Source organism: Cynocephalus volans, chromosome 5, assembly GCF_027409185.1.
Source record: "Cynocephalus volans isolate mCynVol1 chromosome 5, mCynVol1.pri, whole genome shotgun sequence".
Classification (NCBI taxonomy): Eukaryota; Metazoa; Chordata; class Mammalia; order Dermoptera; family Cynocephalidae; genus Cynocephalus; species Cynocephalus volans.
Window position 1 is genome coordinate 61,327,743 of NC_084464.1, and position 19,121 is coordinate 61,346,863.

At 42.3% G+C, this 19,121-nt stretch overlaps 1 protein-coding gene across 1 annotated transcript in view; it reads left to right on the plus strand.

Moving 5' to 3' along the window:
* The first annotated feature begins 183 nt into the window (after positions 1 to 183).
* Positions 184 to 19,121, plus strand: part of TFAP2D (transcription factor AP-2 delta) — a 62,635-nt gene continuing 43,697 nt past the window's right edge. Inside the window, exons 1-5 of the mRNA XM_063098129.1 lie at positions 184 to 222; positions 1,285 to 1,782; positions 5,288 to 5,348; positions 14,903 to 15,068; positions 15,247 to 15,365. Of these exons, the coding sequence (XP_062954199.1) occupies positions 184 to 222; positions 1,285 to 1,782; positions 5,288 to 5,348; positions 14,903 to 15,068; positions 15,247 to 15,365 (883 nt within the window). The remainder of the gene's footprint in view (positions 223 to 1,284; positions 1,783 to 5,287; positions 5,349 to 14,902; positions 15,069 to 15,246; positions 15,366 to 19,121) is intronic.

The window sequence follows — 19,121 nt, forward strand, 5'->3', positions numbered from 1 at the left end:
AGTGGGTACGAGGGAAGGAGCTATCTGATCCGGGCAAAACCATTACAATTTAAATCCTATCTATAGAACATTTTTTTTTCCTTAAAAAAAAAAAAATTTGGAAAATACAAGAAGTTTGGATTTTTTTCCCGATTCTTTTTTTGGAGGGGGAAATTGCATCGTAAGCTTTCGGAGAAACCCAACATGTCAACTACCTTTCCGGGACTAGTCCACGATGCCGAGGTATTATTACTTTTTTTTTTTTTTTTTTTTTTTTTTCTGAGCGCGCGTGTGTGTGGCGGCGGCGGCGGTGGCGGCGGCGGTGGCAGCTTCCCCTGTCTCTAATCTATATTGGACCGTTACGTTTAATTATAATCTGGCTTTAGGGGGAAGTTAAGGAAGGAAAGGGGAGAAAGTTCGTTATGACATCTGTCGCCAGGAAGGGCAACTCTATGCCACGCTAAGAAACATTTGCTATAATGAGGGGGAAAACATAATCCTAATAATAAGGAAGGCTGTGGGGGGGGGGGGCGATGAGGAGAAAGAGATAGAGATGGAAAAAAGATTCTCAGAAAGAAAAAGAAAAGGAATGATGGGGGGGCGTAGGTGGACAAGAGGGTGGGGAACAGCGCACCCCTTTTGGAATGGGCTTATTCAAGAATAGGGAAGCAGAAAAGGGGTGGGGGGGTCGGATTCCCTCCCCCAAATGGCTAAGGAAGTGAGCAAGTTGCACGACCGGATTTTTTTCTTTTCTTTTCTTTTCTTTCTTTTTTTTTTTTTTTTTAATATGTGGCAACGATTTTGAGCAGCTCCTGCCGATCATCTCAGTATGGACAGGCACAGGATTTCGGTGTTGGGATCTGGTTGGAGTGGCGAGGCGCCGGCCAGCGCTCTGCCAGTGGACTCTCCCCTTCTGCTCCACATGACCCCGGAGTCAGTTGCAAACCTGGCTCCCAACGCCCAGCTCCATGCACAAGTTGGACAGGGGCTGTGTGTGTCTGTGCGTGTGTGTCTGTGTGTGTGCGTGTGTGTGCGTGTGTGGTGTCACCCGCACCTATATAGGGTGGGGGATTTTTTTTCCTCTCTCTCCACTGTGAGGACGAGGCCGCCCACCCCCAGTTCGCCTGTTCGCAAAGGCTTTCTGGCAAAGGCGCTGAGCCCAGGCTGCGGCTCGGCCCGAGCCCTGAGCTCTTGCTCTCTTTGGAGAGCCAGAGAAAGCTGCTGGCTCTGGAAGAACGTAGCCTTGGTTGCAAAATGACAAACCTCAAGTTTTTCTGCTCTCCCTTTTCCCCCTCTTCCTTCCAGATACGTCACGACGGATCAAACAGCTACCGTTTGATGCAGCTTGGCTGTCTGGAGTCCGTAGCCAATTCCACAGTCGCCTATTCCTCCTCCTCTCCTTTAACTTACTCCACCACGGGCACCGAGTTTGCGTCCCCCTACTTCTCCACTAACCATCAGTACACCCCGCTCCACCACCAGTCCTTCCATTACGAGTTCCAGCACAGCCACCCGGCCGTCACCCCCGACGCCTACTCTCTGAACTCTCTCCACCATTCTCAACAGTACTACCAGCAGATCCACCACGGGGAGCCCACCGACTTTATTAACCTGCACAATGCGCGGGCGCTCAAGTCGTCCTGCCTGGACGAGCAGAGGCGGGAGCTGGGCTGCCTCGATGCCTACCGCCGCCACGACCTGTCCCTCATGAGCCATGGCTCTCAGTATGGAATGCACCCAGATCAAAGACTCCTGCCAGGGCCCAGCCTGGGGCTGGCCGCCGCGGGAGCAGACGACTTGCAGGTAAATAAGCATGCATGCAGCGAATTTGTCTGCGCCCTCCCCTCTTCGCCTTCCCCCTCCCGCTCCATTAATGCTCCGTCAGCCGTCTTCTCTCTCTCTCTCTCTCTCTCTCTCTCTCTCTCTCTCTCTCTCTCTCTCTCTCTCACACACACACACACACACACACACGGACACGCACACGCACGCACACATCCCACTTATGAAAAGTTATCAAGCAATTAAAGGAGGAGTGTGACCATTCTCCATTCTGTCCCTCTCATTGGATCCAGGCATTTCACCCGGACGCGCGGGAGTCCGGCTAGCTGCGGCCCCCACCTTCGGTCTGTCTTCACAGAAGTCTTTCCTGAATCCACATTTCTGATCCGGAGGGTATGGGGTGAGGGAGACCAAGGAGGCTGGGGTTGAGCCAACTGAACTCAGAGTAAGACCCGATAAGTTGATAACCAATCGCACCCTCAGTCTCTGCACTGTACAGGTTCTACCCATGCGTCCTAGGCTTTTGACCCAGCACGAGCTTGCGGGGATCTTAATATTAACGGTGGGATATTTTGTTCTCCGGAAATTGTTGGGTTGCTGAGCATTACCAAAAGTTTCACCAAATACACTAGATTGCTGTGGAAAGTAAAGAATCACAAATGAAAGCCTCAAAAAACGACCCCAATGAAAGAACCCGCACAATGCACGTTGCCAGGTTGTAGTGTTGAGCCTAATTCTCTCTGTTTGATAAGAGTCCAAAGCCGCAGCCCAGTTGGATGATTCACTTTATTTTTTTTTCTCTTCAGGCCATTACATTTCACATAAGATGCAGCCCCTTATAAAGACAAAAATGAAGGAACAAAGAAAGGAGGAGAGGGAGAAAGAGGCAGGGAGCAAGAAAGGATAAAAGGAAGGAAGAAGAGGAGGAAGGGTGGGAGGAAGGAAGGAATTCAGATACTGTGGAGGCCTTTACTCAAACGATCTCTTCTACTTTCTTTCTTGGATCCAGGCATTTCACATTTTTGCACGTTTTTTGCTAACAATAGAATTTATAATTATTCAATCGTATTGTCAGACAAACAAACCCACAGAGAATTCAGAAGACCCAAATTTGTAGCTTCTTTCAGCTTAAAGTGCAGCTCTACCTGACATTTCTACTTTTTCAGTCTGTACAAAGTTGGCCATCTTCTTCACACTTTCCGTGATTAACGGAGAGGTATTCCAAAACCACAAGTTGGAGACATAAGAGATCCCTTGTTGCGCACAGAAAATCTTTTCCCCTCTTTTATCTCTGGGCAGGAGAATATTTTTAAATTAAAGTGAAAGCCCTTACGGTCCCAACAAAGAGAAATAGCTGCAATATCGGTGCACTAGAAGGAAGATATGGCTCCATAAACCTTGACTTTCTACATGTACATTTACGAAATAATTTTATACACTCAGGCCATTTTTACATTTTTCACAAGTATCCCCTTATGTCTCAAGAGGGGAAAAATCTGCCATTCAATGCCTAGCTCAACTAAAACCTATTTACTCCTTTTAATAGCAGCGTCTGCTGCTGATTTTTTTGTATCTGTACAAATTTTTTTTCTGTGCTAGGCACAAAGCTGAGCATTTTTCAAAAGGGGGGATTAGAACATTTGCAAGCACCAGACAAAGAGCAAATCCCGTGCAAAAGGACACCGTAGTTTATCCAATTTTCGACTTAGTGCCATTCAACTGGTCATTTATGCAATGTCATCTGACCAAACAACATGTTTTACTTATGAGGGGGGATAGTTTGTTAAGCAAAGAGACCAAGATTCGTTTCTTCTAAGAAAATACACAGTTTAATGGTGCGCCAGAGAATGGGAGGAAATGTGGTTCACTCTTATGGAGAGCTTCGAGGTCCTTTACCTTCTACACTCAGATATTTTGAAATATTTTGTTAATCTTATACTCAATTCTTAATCCTATACTTAATCTCCCTTTTGCCTTTTATTACTCATACTGAGGCAATATTATTCATACTGAGGAAAACACTCCAAAATACTTGAAAAACTAGAGCATGGCATGTGATAGATAGATAGATAGATAGATAGATAGATAGATAGATAGATAGATAGATAGATAGATAGATAGATAGGTTTATATATATTCTGTGTATGTATATATCATACCATATTCTATAAAGTAAGTTTGTAAATCTGGTGAGTTATTTTCTTCCACTCTTCCTGAACCTCGTTGGTGGAATGAAAAAGAGAGTCATAGCTACTTTTAAAAGGAGAAATGGGGAGGGGGCATGTGGGAGAAACCCGTCTCTCTCCTTTTATTTCTTCCTTTTTAAAACATTCATCAGCATATGCCTCATTTCAAATGCAACAAATGTAAATATACTTTTCCCTGCACAGAATTTTAAGTGCAAGTCCAATGGTTTGGAGGGCAGTCTAAGTCTGCCTAACAGATGCAAACAGTCTTGTGGCTTCAGTTCCATCTTTGAGTCTCCTAAAAAGATTTGCTATGGCCAACAAAGGAAACTGTCACACCTTTTCCCATCACTGCTTTAATTTATGCCCAGTCTCCAAGTTTTTTTTTTCATATTGATTTGATAATCACTTTAAGGCAGAACATTTAAAATAAGAAAGAACTCGTGAGTAGGTTGAAAAGGGGGGTCTTACAGGCCTGCTTCAATATGGTGAAAATGGGAAGGCGAAAGGGAGCCAGGGCTGTAAAGGTTGTTTTGTAAAGTGGGTTTTTATTATGCACCGACTCTCTCCGCATTTACTTAACTCTTCACGGGCTGTTGGGTAGGTTAACACCCTTCAAGGCCTCTTTCATGTCCAATACCTCGTTTGTTTGTAAAGGAAAATGAGCCTTTAACACATTTCGATTCCAAAAAAAAAAAAAAGGCAGACAGAGAGAAGTTTTTATTTTTCTTAATCAAAAATCAGCAAACCCTTTCCATCTTTCCAGCTCAAATGAGTCCTCAATCTACTAGGAGCCTGAAGATCTAGAGTGAGTGAACCTGAAGGTATTTTCTCTGTAATGCCCATTTTGGATAGCATTATGGTATGTTTATACATTTGGGGTAAAATAGAACTGCCATAAGATATCTTAAATCCTGAATATGAAATAGCTCCTCTGAGCCCTCAAGAAACCCACAGTCCCAGACGTGACACCCCTAGGTATAATTCGCTCCACTCAGAAAGTGCTGAGTATACATTGTCTGTGTATATGCTATGTGCCTTGATGGGGACTCAAAGGGCTTCTTATTCTCTTATGCCAAGATGAAAGGCTCTCAGGCACTTTGAAGTGTAATATTGTATGGTGATGTAAAATGCATACCTTAAGATTTATACAACTTTTAGACTGTGGTTTTTCTCACAATTTTTTTTCTTAAAATTGTTTTGCTGGCAAGCTTGCTTCGGTTCAATGATTGCTTTTAAATATCTACTGAGATGAGGTTCAGGGATGGGACCATCTGAAACACTTTACCCACGTGGTCATACATATCAGTACCTATTAAGTGATTTCTGTTTCTTTTATTAAGGGCTCGGTGGAAGCCCAGTGTGGGCTAGTTCTCAACGGCCAAGGTGGAGTGATAAGAAGAGGTGAGTAACAATATGTTAACCTTCAACATTCTTCTCTTATCTATTACTTTGTTTTGAAAATCTGGAGATGCTTTCAAACATCAGATTTCTCATCTGATGATTAAAAATCAGCTACTCTTAGTCAATGGTTCTAGTCCCACACAGGCATACTCACATAAAAAAGCCTCCCTTCTTCCATTGTGTTTTGAACCTAGGTTGTGCCCAAAAGACTTGTGATACAAGATATTGCTGCTCCTCATAGAACAGTGACAAAATCAAAGTTAGAGTCAAAAAAATAAATAAAATAAAATAAAAACAAAAACAAAAGAAACAAACTTCTCACACTCCTTTCCCCTATCACCAATACCACAACCTCAAGCAGAATTTCTGGTCTCTTTTAGCCCTAAATGTGCCAGCCACAGCCTGGGTGTTTGAGGTGATGGTGTTAGCTTGAGGCTTTGGGGGATTTTGTGAAAGGCTAGATCGTTCAGGCTTTAGGGAAAGCTAATGAAACACCAATATTGTAGCTACCCTTATTTTTCTAAGTGTCCAGAACATTTCTTTCTCTAAGGGAGGGTGGAAGGAGGAGGTGGTGTTAACTGTACCGGATAAAGCTTTCTTCTTCCCATCTGTTGAGGAACACATCTGAACCCAGAGTTACCCATGGAATAGGAAGGTGGGGGTTGGGGGAGGAAGAAAAAGGAAAGAAGAGAGCTGTTGCTTTCAGCTCAAACACTGAAGGGGGCTGCGCCTCAGATGTTCCATTTTGACAAAAGGTTGTGAACTATGACATTCTCAGGGCCTCAAGGCAGTGCAGACTTTGCTGGTTTCTCCACTTAACTGTACCCAGAGCCTCTGAAGTTTATTTTCCTAGTGAGCCGAGTAACCCGAGAATCACACAAGAGGGACCAGCTGTTATCCCAGCTTCATACGAATTAATAAGATGTGGCCTATTCACCAAGACTAATTCCCACTCCGAGTCCTCAGTTGTCTTTAGTAACCAAGCTACTAAAACCTGAGTCATTTCTGATGGTACCAAATAAATGTCCTTCAGCCCCTCTCCAGCTCTTTCAAAGTTTCTTGAAATATTTGCTTTCCTGAAGAGAGAAATGTACTGGGAGAAAGCAATGGGTTCTTCTGTGTTCAAACTACAGATTTCATGACCTGAATTTCATCAGTCCAATGTGAAATTCTATTTAAATTTACGGGGCAAGAAAACAAAGGGTGCTTTCCGTTTGGAACGTGGCTATTGTCATAGTGAATAACTGGAGTTTACACTAATTTTAAAATGCTATTCAACTCTGTTTTTTCACCTTAGAGAGACTTTGAAACTATTGTTTTTAAACTAATTACTAGTATTACTCAATTTTTTTTTAATGAGGTATATTAAGCTTGCTAGCTAGACCAGTACTCAGCCATATAAAAATGGTATAAAATTGGCTCAAGATTGGGGAATGTTAAATAAAATATACACACTGATTAAAAAAAAAAAAAATACACCGCGAAAAGAATACACAGTGAAAAGGGGGCCAGGTGAGACGTGCTGATCGGGATCTGTTGAGACCAATAAAACTAAAGGTGAGGCAGAGATCTCAGGACGCACGATGTCGGTGGTGCTGAAGGACAGCGCCACTAATTAAGGACGGGAGCTCGCTCCTCCCAGAGCCGGGCTCGCGCTACTGCCGTTTTTGCATTTAGTTACGCACTTGCTACAAGATCATCTTCTCAAATGCTTGGAAATTTCATCAGATAGTAAGACAGCTGACAGAGGGTGTGAATTATTTGAGACCGAGGGCGAGAGCTGGAGAGGAGGTGGCTGTAGAATCAGTTGAATTTCCGGACAGAGATTTAGAGGACACGATCTTACCCCTCACCATCTTCCCCAAAAGTGCCAAAGCTCTTAGGGATCTACAAGGTGCGAGCTGTGGGTCTCACCTTATCAGAGCAACAGAAATGGTCTTCTTTAGGTTAAGTTTTATTACTTTTGTAGAATCCAATACCTATTGTTTCACCTAAAAATCACAGCTGAATCCGCTATTTTAAACCAAATATTGATCTTGTAGGAGAAAAGTGTTGCACCACAAGAGAAAGGGGATGTAATAATTTGGGGTTTATGTCTGTACTGTTTGACTAAAGCCTAATTATACCCCCCTCTCCACACGCACACACCCCTTCGAAGGAATTCAGAATTTAACCGATATGTTACTTCATTTCCACATGTCTCAGAGAAAGGCGAATTAACCTGGTTGAGTCCTGGAGAGAAGGGTGTGTGTCTATGTGTGTTTGTTTACTCTGAAATGATTGATTTTAATTTACAAGCGAATAGCAAGAAAGTGTTGCCTTATAAGGATGTACATGTCCTTCCAGAACCCACCCAGCCCCTCGTCTCAAAATTCTCCTTTTTTGTCAGCACCAGGATCTCCCAAGTGAGCTAACTGGCAATCCCTAAAGCTCTCCTTTTATTGAAGAAATGCTACAAAAACTACTCTCTTAAGTCACAATGGTGCACAGGACTCTTAATATCAATAGCTCAGGCCACCTTGGTCAAAAATCAAAAGTAAATTAACTAAAATGCTCTGCCATACTGTTATTCCTCATGTAATCCACTATTGCAGAACAGCTTAGATGAGAATGTCTGTTTCTTTCTCAGTCCACACATTATACATGGATGATTTTCCCCATAAAACACAATTTTTTGAAAAGCACAAGTTTTTAGCGTTTTGTCTGTCCTGCTAAGTTCCTGGATAAATTTACATTTCTAATGATTTCCAAAATGTACTGTGGGAAGAAAAAAAAAAATAGATTTAACTTCCAAAGACCCCCAAATGTTCTTCTTGAAGAAACACAAATGCCTATGTACCTTGTGTGATTTCATCAGGGAGAGGCTGTTCAAGTTTGCAGTGGTGTGGAGGGTTTGGGAGGGTCTCAGTTATTCTTTAAATTTGGCCACTTCAGCTCCTAAAGAACAAAATACCATTTCCCTAACTCACATTGTTAAGTGGCGATCACATTGGTTTTGAAGGCCTGGATAATGAAGGCCTGATAGCCAAAGAATCCGTGAAAGAGGGGGCAAGGGCGTGGTAATTACCACCTAGTTAAAATATTTGCCACCGCCTCGCAGGCGCAGCTCCCCGCGCGCTCCCGCTCAGTTAACGGTGTGCGCGATTTTGCCCGCAGCTCCGCCACTCCAACCATCAGAACCAATAATCTTTACTTTACCCCGTGCTCGCGTATCGATAGCTTCTTTCGCCTCAGGCGTCGGCTTTGATATGTTAATATTTCTGAGTAGCAAATTCTGCAGAGATCATATTAATGTTGTACGTACAGAGTGGAGCTTTGCCTTCGTTGAATATTCAGATACCGAGTTTCAAAAGGCATCTCTTGAAGAAATGAGGCTTCTATTTACGGGAGTCGTCGGTGTTTTTAATCATTAAAAAAAGAAAAGAAAACCCACTCTTCTTTTTCCGGTGAAATCTTCTGAGGATCACTCATGCCCCCCCCCCCCCTTTGTCAGGCGCCGGTCCCTTTCATTTCTTGCTCTGAGTATTTAATAATAGGCGAACAATGTTGACGACAATGATGATGATGATGATGAAGCTAACAATAAATAGATCCAGACTGGAATCCCAAGGCAGGAGTTCAATTGGGTAGTGGGCTGTGGCATTCAGAAGAGGGTGGAGGTGAGATGAGAAGACCCAGTCTTTCCATATGTGGGTGGAAAGTGACATTTTGGCCCTGTTCTCTTTTGTGAAATCAGGATGGCAAACTAAAAAAAAGGGGGGGGGGGTGCGAGAAAAAATGAAAAAAGCGAAGAGGGGAAGGGCTCTTGTTTCGCTTTGTGATCATTCTGCCTTGCAGCCCCAGGCTAATTTCAGAAGCTTAAACACTGCAGTAGCCTCTGGGCCACGCGGAGAGGGAACGGACCCGGCCACTGGCAGGCAGGAGCGTTTTCCTGATTGCCCGTGGCTACACAAAATACAAACTACTTCGAATCAAAACATTTTGGGGGAATTAATATGATCTGAACTCTGTACGTTTTAAGAGTTAGAGTTTGTCAGATCACTTAAAGGTGACTGGCATGCAAAGGCGGAGGCATTTATGCCACGTACAAACATTGTCAGACCTGATTTAATAGATATATTTTAAAATGCATCTTCGAAATGGAGCTTTAGCTTGAATCGCCCAGTCTACCAACAACAGGGGGGATGGACCTAACCGCTCTTCCCTTTTGCCTCCCTCATGGCGGTCCGCAGGTTGCTTGGACGGAAGGGTACACTTTTCTTCGTCTCGGATTTCTCGAGGGCCCTGAGCCTTGGAATCCGGATTAGAGAGAGCTCTTGGCTCTTTCAGCAGCTCCTGGAAGGAGTAAGATTGGAGGAAGGTGGGAAGTCTTGTTTCTCCGTCTTTGTCAGCGCTTACAGACTAGAGAGAGTCTACCTTGAATCATCTCTCTCTCTGCTAGAACTGGCCAGAATTCATCTCTAAGACTTATCCACTGTGGGTGAAAATAGGTCCAGAGATACACCTGGAGCCTGGCCTGCCCTCCCAGTCCCCAAATTCATATGCAGCAGATTTAAAATTCAATTTCCTTACCATGAAGTCTAAAACTCGTGTACCAGAGAATCTAGAGGCATGGTTTGTAGGAAATCATTGGGGGTTGGGGTTCGTTCGAGGGAGCTGCTTTCCTGTAGCCTACAGATTTCTCTCTAATTTCTTTACCGTTTTGAAAATCACCAAAAGCCAGTGCACCCTCTGCATTGAGGAATGGGGATTAATCCCCTATGCACACTGTTACGCACCCACCGCCACATTAAACCAGCAGGTCTCCCTGTGCAAACCTCCCTTTCTTTTGTTCTGCCTGGAAACTGCACCGGGAGGAGCTCATTCAGCCCTGGTAATCTAGTTATACCTGTAACGGTATATCCTTCCCCCAAACAGCACAATTCGCTGTTGACACATCATCAAAGGCCTGCTTGATTACAAGTAAGCCCCCCCTCCACCCACCCCTTTGCTGTTTGATTACAATTAATACCTACTGCTGTGGCGGGAGGGGGTCAAATGGGGGAGGAGGATAGGGAAGGGCGAGAGGCTAGAGGGCAAGCGGCCGAGATTGATCCTATACCACCCAGCTCACGCGCACACCTCGCAGAAATGCAACTGCAGAATAAACAAGGACAGGAAACTCGTGTAATCGCTTACACATTTTTAATGTGTCAGAAAAAACGAGCGATCACTTGAGATGAAGAAGGGGAGAAAAAAAAGTCCCTGCCGTTTGTATTTCTTTCATTTGAATTGTAAACATCTGTTTGGCTGTAAGGCGAACAGAACATTTATTTTGCTCTCAAGATTTGGTCTAATTATGTCAACACCGACGCGGCAACGAGTGGGGCGGCGCTGCGGCTTTGGAGAGGCTGAGCGCACCGGCCCTGCGCCCGGAAGCCCGCGAGGAAGTATTGATCGCACCTGGAGAGCGCGCTGGGCCTCTTGCCACAGCCGAGCGTGTGCTCACAGGGGGGAGGCGCGGAGACTGGGCGTGTGGCTCAGAAGCAGCTTTAGGGGCGCCCAGGGAGCCGCAGCTCCTTGGAGACAGCCGCCGCTGTTTCCTTTGCCCTAATTGCCTTGAATGAGAAGAGGAAAAGCGCTCCCAGGCGTCGGCGCTTGGCTGTTCCATACAGTTGCAGCGCAAATGGTGGGTGGGAGACTTATTCCACTGCGCAGCTCGCACCCTACGACGTGGTAGTTGCTCAGCACAATGGCGGGGTTGGGTGGTCTTTACACAGGTTGCTGAGCACACGTGCGGCCATTTCCCATTGCACCTACTCGCAAAGTAGGGAGATAAGTAGAGCTTGTGTGAGCATCCCCATTTTTCAGATGGACAGACTGAGACCCAGAGAGACCCAAGGTCTAGTGGGTTGCTAGTTGGCCAGGTTTTTACTTGTAGCCCAGTACTCTTTCTACTACCTCACATTGTGCCTGCGGACACAGGGTCAGACGTCCCCAGCTACACCAAGAAAAGCGCAGCCCCAACCCGTGCTTCTTCAGGCCGCAAAGGATCTAACAAGGTATGGCAGCCGGAGGATCTGCATCTCCGTATTTTGTGACTGGTTTTGTCACACCTACAGTAAATCTTTGGCTGACTTATGAAAGCCATGTTCTAGACAAGTGACCTTCAGTAGATAGTTCCTGATTTCTGGAACTGTCACCATAGCTACCCATCAGAATTTGCAGTTTCACTGGAAATAGGGAGCCCTATCTCCAAATTTCAAATTTAAAAATAGTGACCTCCATAGAAGTATTGCTTCTGTGCACTATAATGGAAAAGAGATAAACTCTGGAGGAGTTCCTTATGAATACCCTAGCTGTGGCACCAAAGACATCTCTAACTGGGTGCTGGATCTAGAATTAATACCAAACAATTTCAGTAAGAGCTGACATGCAACACAGGCACCAGGAGGAACTTCAAATAGAATTTCAAGCTTGCTGTGGTCCACTGTTTCATGTCTTTCCTTCTTTGAGATCTCATCATTTCCATCTGTAGTCTGCCTCCCCTTAAAGAAGTCCCACCTCTTCAGTACCTTCATTCCAAATATAACACTCATTATATTGGCCTTTTAATTTTTTTCTGCTCTCCTAAAAAATAAACCACTGAGAAGAAAGATATCAGGTTCTCCATGTTGCTGTAAACTCTACAAGTTGCCAAATCTTTAGCCAAGATGAGAGTTCCCCAAGGCTGCAGCAATGCCAAGTATCAAAGCAACAGAAATTCCCTTTAAAGATGCTGTGACATAAAAAATAAAAGACTCTAGAGTTGATAGCTAATCCTGAATACAAAATAAATCCTTCAGGCAATTTGTGTGTGCATAAAGCATACTCTTAATATGCAGCCGGTGTAACATACCTTATAATGCCTATTTGAGCATAAACCAGAAGCCCAACCTGGATGTAGGAGAGAAAGACTCAGGGCCCAGGGAGTTAGCACATGGCTAGGTAGCAGACTCAGTGGTTTCCCTGGGAGCAGCTGGCTTTTTGCACACAGGGTTATCTTTGCTGAAAGGGACAATTTTCCGATAAAAGAGAGCTTCTTTTAACTTATTTTACAAAAATGATAATTTTCTGCATCTCCCTAAATTAGGTTTTTAACGCACTGAATATTAGGATTGTCTTTTCCTTTCCTTATCAGCCAGGAAAGCAATGCATACCTACAGTCAAACACTTTCTTCTCTCACTCATAATAAACTTGAGACTGATTGGGTGAGATTCCATGTGTTCTCAATTGTATACTGGCTAGTTTTCAAGAGAAAGGGGGTTACGTAAAAATACAAATTTGTTTATGATTGGCAGAGACTATGTCAATTTTGGATATAGACACTGAATTTTTGTTTGTTTAATATTTTTGTTTCAGACTATCCTAAATCCTAAAGTAATCAAGGTCATAAGTCTCACAGTACAGTTCTAAAATCCAGATTCATTGATAACTGTTCATATTGCTTTCTTGTTCATATCAACTATTGAGAAGTCACTGAGTTTATTTTTTAAATGCTTTTAGTGAATCTGGGAAAACTTTATTATTGTTATTATATTTTGGTTTCAAACTCTCTGGAAATGCAAAGTGCAGAAGCAGGAGAATTGTGTTTTCAGCTCTTGAAGCAGGTGTTCGCATGGTTCTCCATGGTGCTGGCTACAAGTTTGACTCCAAAAAAAAAGGATTCCAGTTTGACAATACAGATTATGACCTCTCGGGTTTCAAACTGAGGGCAGGTTTCTAGGCACTGGCATGGGAATTTTGGCCAAGTGTACAGGATCTAACTTTCAGCCTGGAGAGGGTTGGCTGCTCTAACATTCCTACTCTCCTCTCTCCTGTTTGGGGGTAGGGGCATTCAGAGTGATCGACAATCTCAGAATTTTCAGGTAAAGAAACCTTGGATTCCAGCTCTTTTAGGAGAAACTTCAATGACCATAAGACAGCCAGGAAGAATTCCAGAAAGTAGAGGGGTAGAAACATTTTAAGAGTGGGCCAAGGTTAGCCTGGTCTCGCCCTCCAGGTCTGGATCCCTTTGCCTTTTCAAATGTCCTCCCATGTTCTTTAGCCACTATGCCCAAGGAACACACCTGAATCTGAATGCCAGAGACTCCATTAGATGTAACGTTCCATCTATGCTGCTTAGTAAAGGAGGGTAGGAGCTACCTGAGAAGCAAGTGGTGAGTCCTAGTCTAGTACTTCTCAAACTTTAACAAGCCCATGAACCACCTGGGGGTCTCATTAAAAACCAGATTCTGACTCAGAAAGTCTGGGTTTTGTCCTAAGATTCTGAACTTCTAACAAGCTCCTTAAAAATGTCCATTGAGGACCACATTTTGAGTAAAAAGATTTTGAACAACACTCTTTTGACCATTTTTCTTCCCCCACCTACTTTTCTTTCTCTCTTTTCCCTCATAGATCTTGACCCTTTCCTGGAGATGAGCCTTAAGATTGTTCATAACTGAAGAAATCAAATGCATGCTCAGAAAAGCCAACTTTGAATTTAAATTTGCCTTTAACCTTAAAAACTCTGCCCTCATATTGCTCAATGCACGAGGAGGCAGCATTGCATCCCAGGGCCACATAGCCACCATGCTAACAGGGTTGACATTAGGTCAGGATTTTTGCAGTAGGAGAGGAATTGTGCAGCAGTAAATTCTCCTCAGCGATGTCTCCCTTTGGTCCTCAAGTCTACTTCAGTCAGCAGCAGCTGCCTGAGATTAGGGGAATGTACTCTGTTGTTCCTGGAGGACATTGATGTTCAAGGGGCTTTCTAGGCTTGGAGACAGAAAGCTTCTGTTCCAGGAACCCCAGTATGGCAAAATTGCTTTGGCAATTTTGCTATCAACAGTTATCTTTGGTTTTCTCCCTAATAGTAATAATGATGATAACAGCACGAAATTATTACTGGCAACTAACACTTGAGTGTTACTGCTACGATGTTTTAGGTCTTATCCTGCATTTGCCTGTGTGTGCTGATATTGCGGGCTAACACATGATAGGGGGATTTGCCCGATCATCACCTGTAGGGGCTGGAAATTCCTGGAAATGGGCAAATGCATTTTAGTGGTACCTGGGAGTTAGTTGGTAGATGGAGAAGGGAAAGGAGATGGCAGTTCTCAAACATTTTGGGAAAGTTATGTGTGTGTGCATCTATGTGGGCACATAAACACACAACCACAGATAAAGAGTGGTTAACCCCTTTTTTGGGGTTAACTATTGGATTCAGTATTTTAATTAATTGAAGTGTTTCTTGGTGTGGATGAAGTCAAAAGTAACACCAGTAAGTGAGTCCACACCTCATAGGATGCCAGTTTTCTCTAAAATTACAATTGTACCCTCGCAAACATTTTCTGTATGATATTGGAAAGGTAAAGCCCTGGGATATATTTGAAAAGACATCTTCAGGGCCGCTCTCTGAGATGATGTGCATGATGTATGAGTATGACTGCTATCATGTATTCACAAGTCCAGAGTCATCTCTTGATATTAACTGTCTCTCATGCAGTTATCTACTGTCATGTTGCTAACACATTATATACTTTTTCCTCCCAAGGTGGCACCTGTGTGGTCAACCCCACAGACTTGTTTTGCTCTGTCCCTGGCCGTTTGTCCCTTCTCAGTTCTACTTCCAAATACAAGGTGACCATTGCTGAGGTAAAGAGGCGCCTCTCACCCCCTGAGTGCCTCAATGCTTCACTCTTGGGAGGCATTTTGAGAAGGTAAGACAAAGGTGTTTTCTGGGATGGTGTGTCTGCTAACTGCTCTGATGCCACACTCTTAACCCTTAGCCCTTATGTCTTCCATCTGATGTTGTAATGCCCATGTAGTCAAGTCTTCTCATAAGTTTTTTTCAGAATGTGAACTTTTAAAACCTAGTTTTTATTTGTTTTGGGGCAGAGCAAAATCCAAGAATGGGGGCCGCTGCCTGAGAGAGAAACTGGATAGGCTTGGCTTAAACTTGCCAGCAGGAAGACGGAAAGCAGCCAATGTCACCCTCCTCACTTCTTTAGTTGAAGGTATGACTTTTCAGTTCTGCAAAGTAATGATGGAAGGTTGGCAATTGTTTGAAACTCAGGTTTGCTAGATTACGCTGTTTTATTTTTGTCTATACCATTAAGAAAGATAGTTAACAGTTACAGGTAAATTTCCTAATTAATCTTGACAATAATGATTAAATATGACTTAATGAGACTTAGATAATTCATAAAATATCACTTAATTTACTAATCTTGGCAAAAATAGGGAAGAAGACAATAGAAGATTTAGGTACTTGTCTAAGTATTTCCTAAATAACTGACTCTATTACTGTCATTTTTATTAGGATTTATTTTAGAGTTCAGATAAATCTGGCATAACCCATTGTAATTCAGTGCAACATGATCTACAGAACAAATAATCCTTTATGAAGAGTTCACAGGAATCTAGACATGGTTCAGAGTCTGAAAGCACATTGTATTAATCCTAGTAGACATATCTTAAAGCACAGTGATGGTCCATGGCTTTTTGAGTGGTTAAGCTGAGTCAGAGAGAGGTTAAGTCTAAACAGTAGTATAGAGAAAGAGGTGGAGCTATATTCCCCAAAGTTATTTTTTCTAACTTACGATTTTCACTTTGTTTCTTCTGTAAGGACTAAACTCTACACATTATCATTTAATCTTTTAAGGAGCAGTATTATTGGATACTTTTCTTTTTAACTTTGTGGTGGAGTTTTTGAATGTCAAAGGAAAGTTCTTCCATAATCCAGAATGCTATTTTTCATCTGTTTGTTTTGGCGCTGGCCTGTGCAGGGATCAAACCATGGACCTTGGTGTTGTCGGCACCATACTCTGTAGAATGCTATTGCTTTAAATATGAAAGCCAGAGGCCTTTTTGCCAAGCCTCACCTGTGACACTTTTTTTGCATCAGTTATTTGTCTATTTGGCACTGTAGGAAGTGGTAAATGAGTGAAACACAACAACAAACATCTTGCCTTTATCCAGATTATGAATATACAGTTGAACCTTGAACAATGAAGATTTTAGGAGTGCCAGCCCCCTGTGCAGTTGAAGATCCATTTATAAATTTGTAAAACCAATCCATTTTTAAGTGGACCTGTGCAGTTCAAACCCATGTTTTTCAAGTGTTTGCCATATAGCATTTACGGTACAACATTGAGAAGTAGTGTGTTTTTGACACTTGTCTTGGCAAAATCACTTTGGTGATTTTGCTGTTAACAGTCATGTGTTCCCTACTAGCAGTAATGATAACAACCACAACAATAATATCATTGGCAACTAACATTTAATAAGCGTTACTGTTGCTGTGTTCTAGGACTTGCGCTTTGTTTGCCTGATAGGGTAGGCTGACATATGGTGAAGGAATTTGACCTATCATCTCTCCATAAGGGTTGGGAGTTCTGGGGGAAGGGCAAAGTAGAAAAAAATGACTAATAGGTTGATTCTAAAGGGGGACAGAGCTCTGCTCATTTGAAGTAAAAATATTGTTCAAATTATTGTTGCTTAAAAATAGAACAAAACAGTTGTTCAGGATATAATAGAGAAGATTCAAGAATCATGTGGATGGGAGAACTTGAGTGCTTCTCCAACCCAACTTCACAGTAGAATCAACTGAGAAGTTTTGTTAAAAAGTACCTGGGTCCCTCCCAGTCTGAATCTCAGTCTGAGGGCATGGTCCAGGCATCTATATTTTTTCAAACTCCCTGGGTGATTTTGATATATAATGATCTTTAGGTATCTTTGATTTAACTGTTCCTTGGGATCCTTCCCACTATCCAGAATGAACTGACTATGAATTCCCATGAAATTTGTAGTGAGTGTGAAAAATTAAAGACCCCAGGAAAGTCCTTTCTGCATAGCGTCTGTGAAAGTACTAGCCAATACAAATGTAAGAGCTGTAAAATAATATGTTTGCAACTCTTATTGGTCTTCACAGTAGCCAAGTGGGTTATTCTGTATGGGAATCACTGATCTGCGTTAACAGTAAGGGTGCAGGTCTAATATGTGAAATCCTAGGATGCTCTCTGAGGTCTTGCTATCTACTCTTTCAGCATACCTCTCTATCACAAAAATGTCTGTCTTGTGTTCTATTCATTTGGCCTCTGCTCACAGATACCTATCAGCTTTGGCTAATGAAACTTAAGATTTTATTCTTCCCAGGTGCATCTTACCTTAATTTGGTGTTTTTGAAATCCTCAAAATCATCATAATGTACAGTAATTTTTTTCTGTTGAATTCCAGGCACTTTGACAGACTGTGGAAAAGAGATTTAGGGACGAAGGAACCTTTTGCATCCCTCAACTTCCCACATATTATGATCCTCCAACCCGCTCTCACATACACACAACATTTGAAGTTTCATTATATCTTCAATGTTCTTTTATATTTTTATTCTACTTCATATTTTGTGTTCTTTTTTGATACTTGTTGTAAATCCACTAACTTTATTTCAAAACTCACTGTTAAGTCATGAGTTATGGCCCACAGCTTAGAACACTACAAGTTATCTTAGAATATGAGGAGAAGCTAATATTGCACAAACAAGGACATTTCATCTAAGTTAAAAGAGGCTTCATTATAACCCTGGGTGGACAAGAAGAACAACCTCTTTGTTAAAGACTGTCTTACATATTTTTTTCCCACATTTTTGCTGGGTTGATAGTGAAAGCTGATGACTCTGGCAACCAAGACGCTATGTTCTGCACTAGGCTCATGGCCCTTGGAATGTGCAGATGATGTTGTATGCATACAGAATGATAGTGACCCAACTCTAATTTATCAGCCTCCTGGACACGGAAATAGTTGATGCTTCTTTTCAACATTTTTGGGACCTTGATCCTTTTTGAGCCCACATGGATCTGAAGTTTGTCCTATTTGCACAGTTTTAAACTACACAACCTTCACCATATTTACAGCTTGGTATTTATAAGCCAGTGAATTGAACATGTCTTTCAGTAATATTGTTCCCCCCTCAATCAAATATTTTTGAAAGAGTAGGCAACATTTTAGATTTTTTTCCCCAGGTATTCTAAAACTAGATTCCTAACCATCTAAAAATGGTCCATCAGCTTTCTTATAAGCCTATGGTCTTGTGGGAAAGAATACTGTTTTGTTTTGTTTTTTAACAGTATTTTAACTAACCTCTCCCATTTATCTCCTGGATTTTCTATATTAACCCACATGTGAATTTTAATCACCAATAGAGTAATTTAGGTTCTCTTAAATATCTCTTAAAACTCTTGCTTGAAACTCTTATGGAGGAGTCTAGCCATGACTATACTATTAGTTTCTCAAACATCCTGAGGGCCCAATACATTACTGTGTGATTCAACCACATACCATTCATTTTGGGGCAGTACATGAACACAAGAAAGAAAATATCCAATGGACTGTATTTCTCATAGACCAGACTTAGAAATAAACATCATGAAGGTCGAATTTCTATGACTTTATAGTATTTGTCTTTGCCCCTTTCTGGGGAAGATTAGAATACACTGCAGCCTTGCCACTGCTAATATTTTGATAGGAATACAAATGAAGGAGTAGTGTGTGGAAACCCTGACAACCCCTCCATGTAGAGATGATATAATCTCTGTAAAGGTCCAATCAATGAACAGTAAGGTGCCTTATTATGGTGAAGATTTAAATGAGCAAATGGACATTTTTCTTTCAAACATAATCCCTGTCACTGACATAGGTTTCATTGTGATATTCCTAGGTTTCTACAATTGCCTTGGATTTTCAATCATTTTGTTTTTTAATAATCTTAAAAGTCA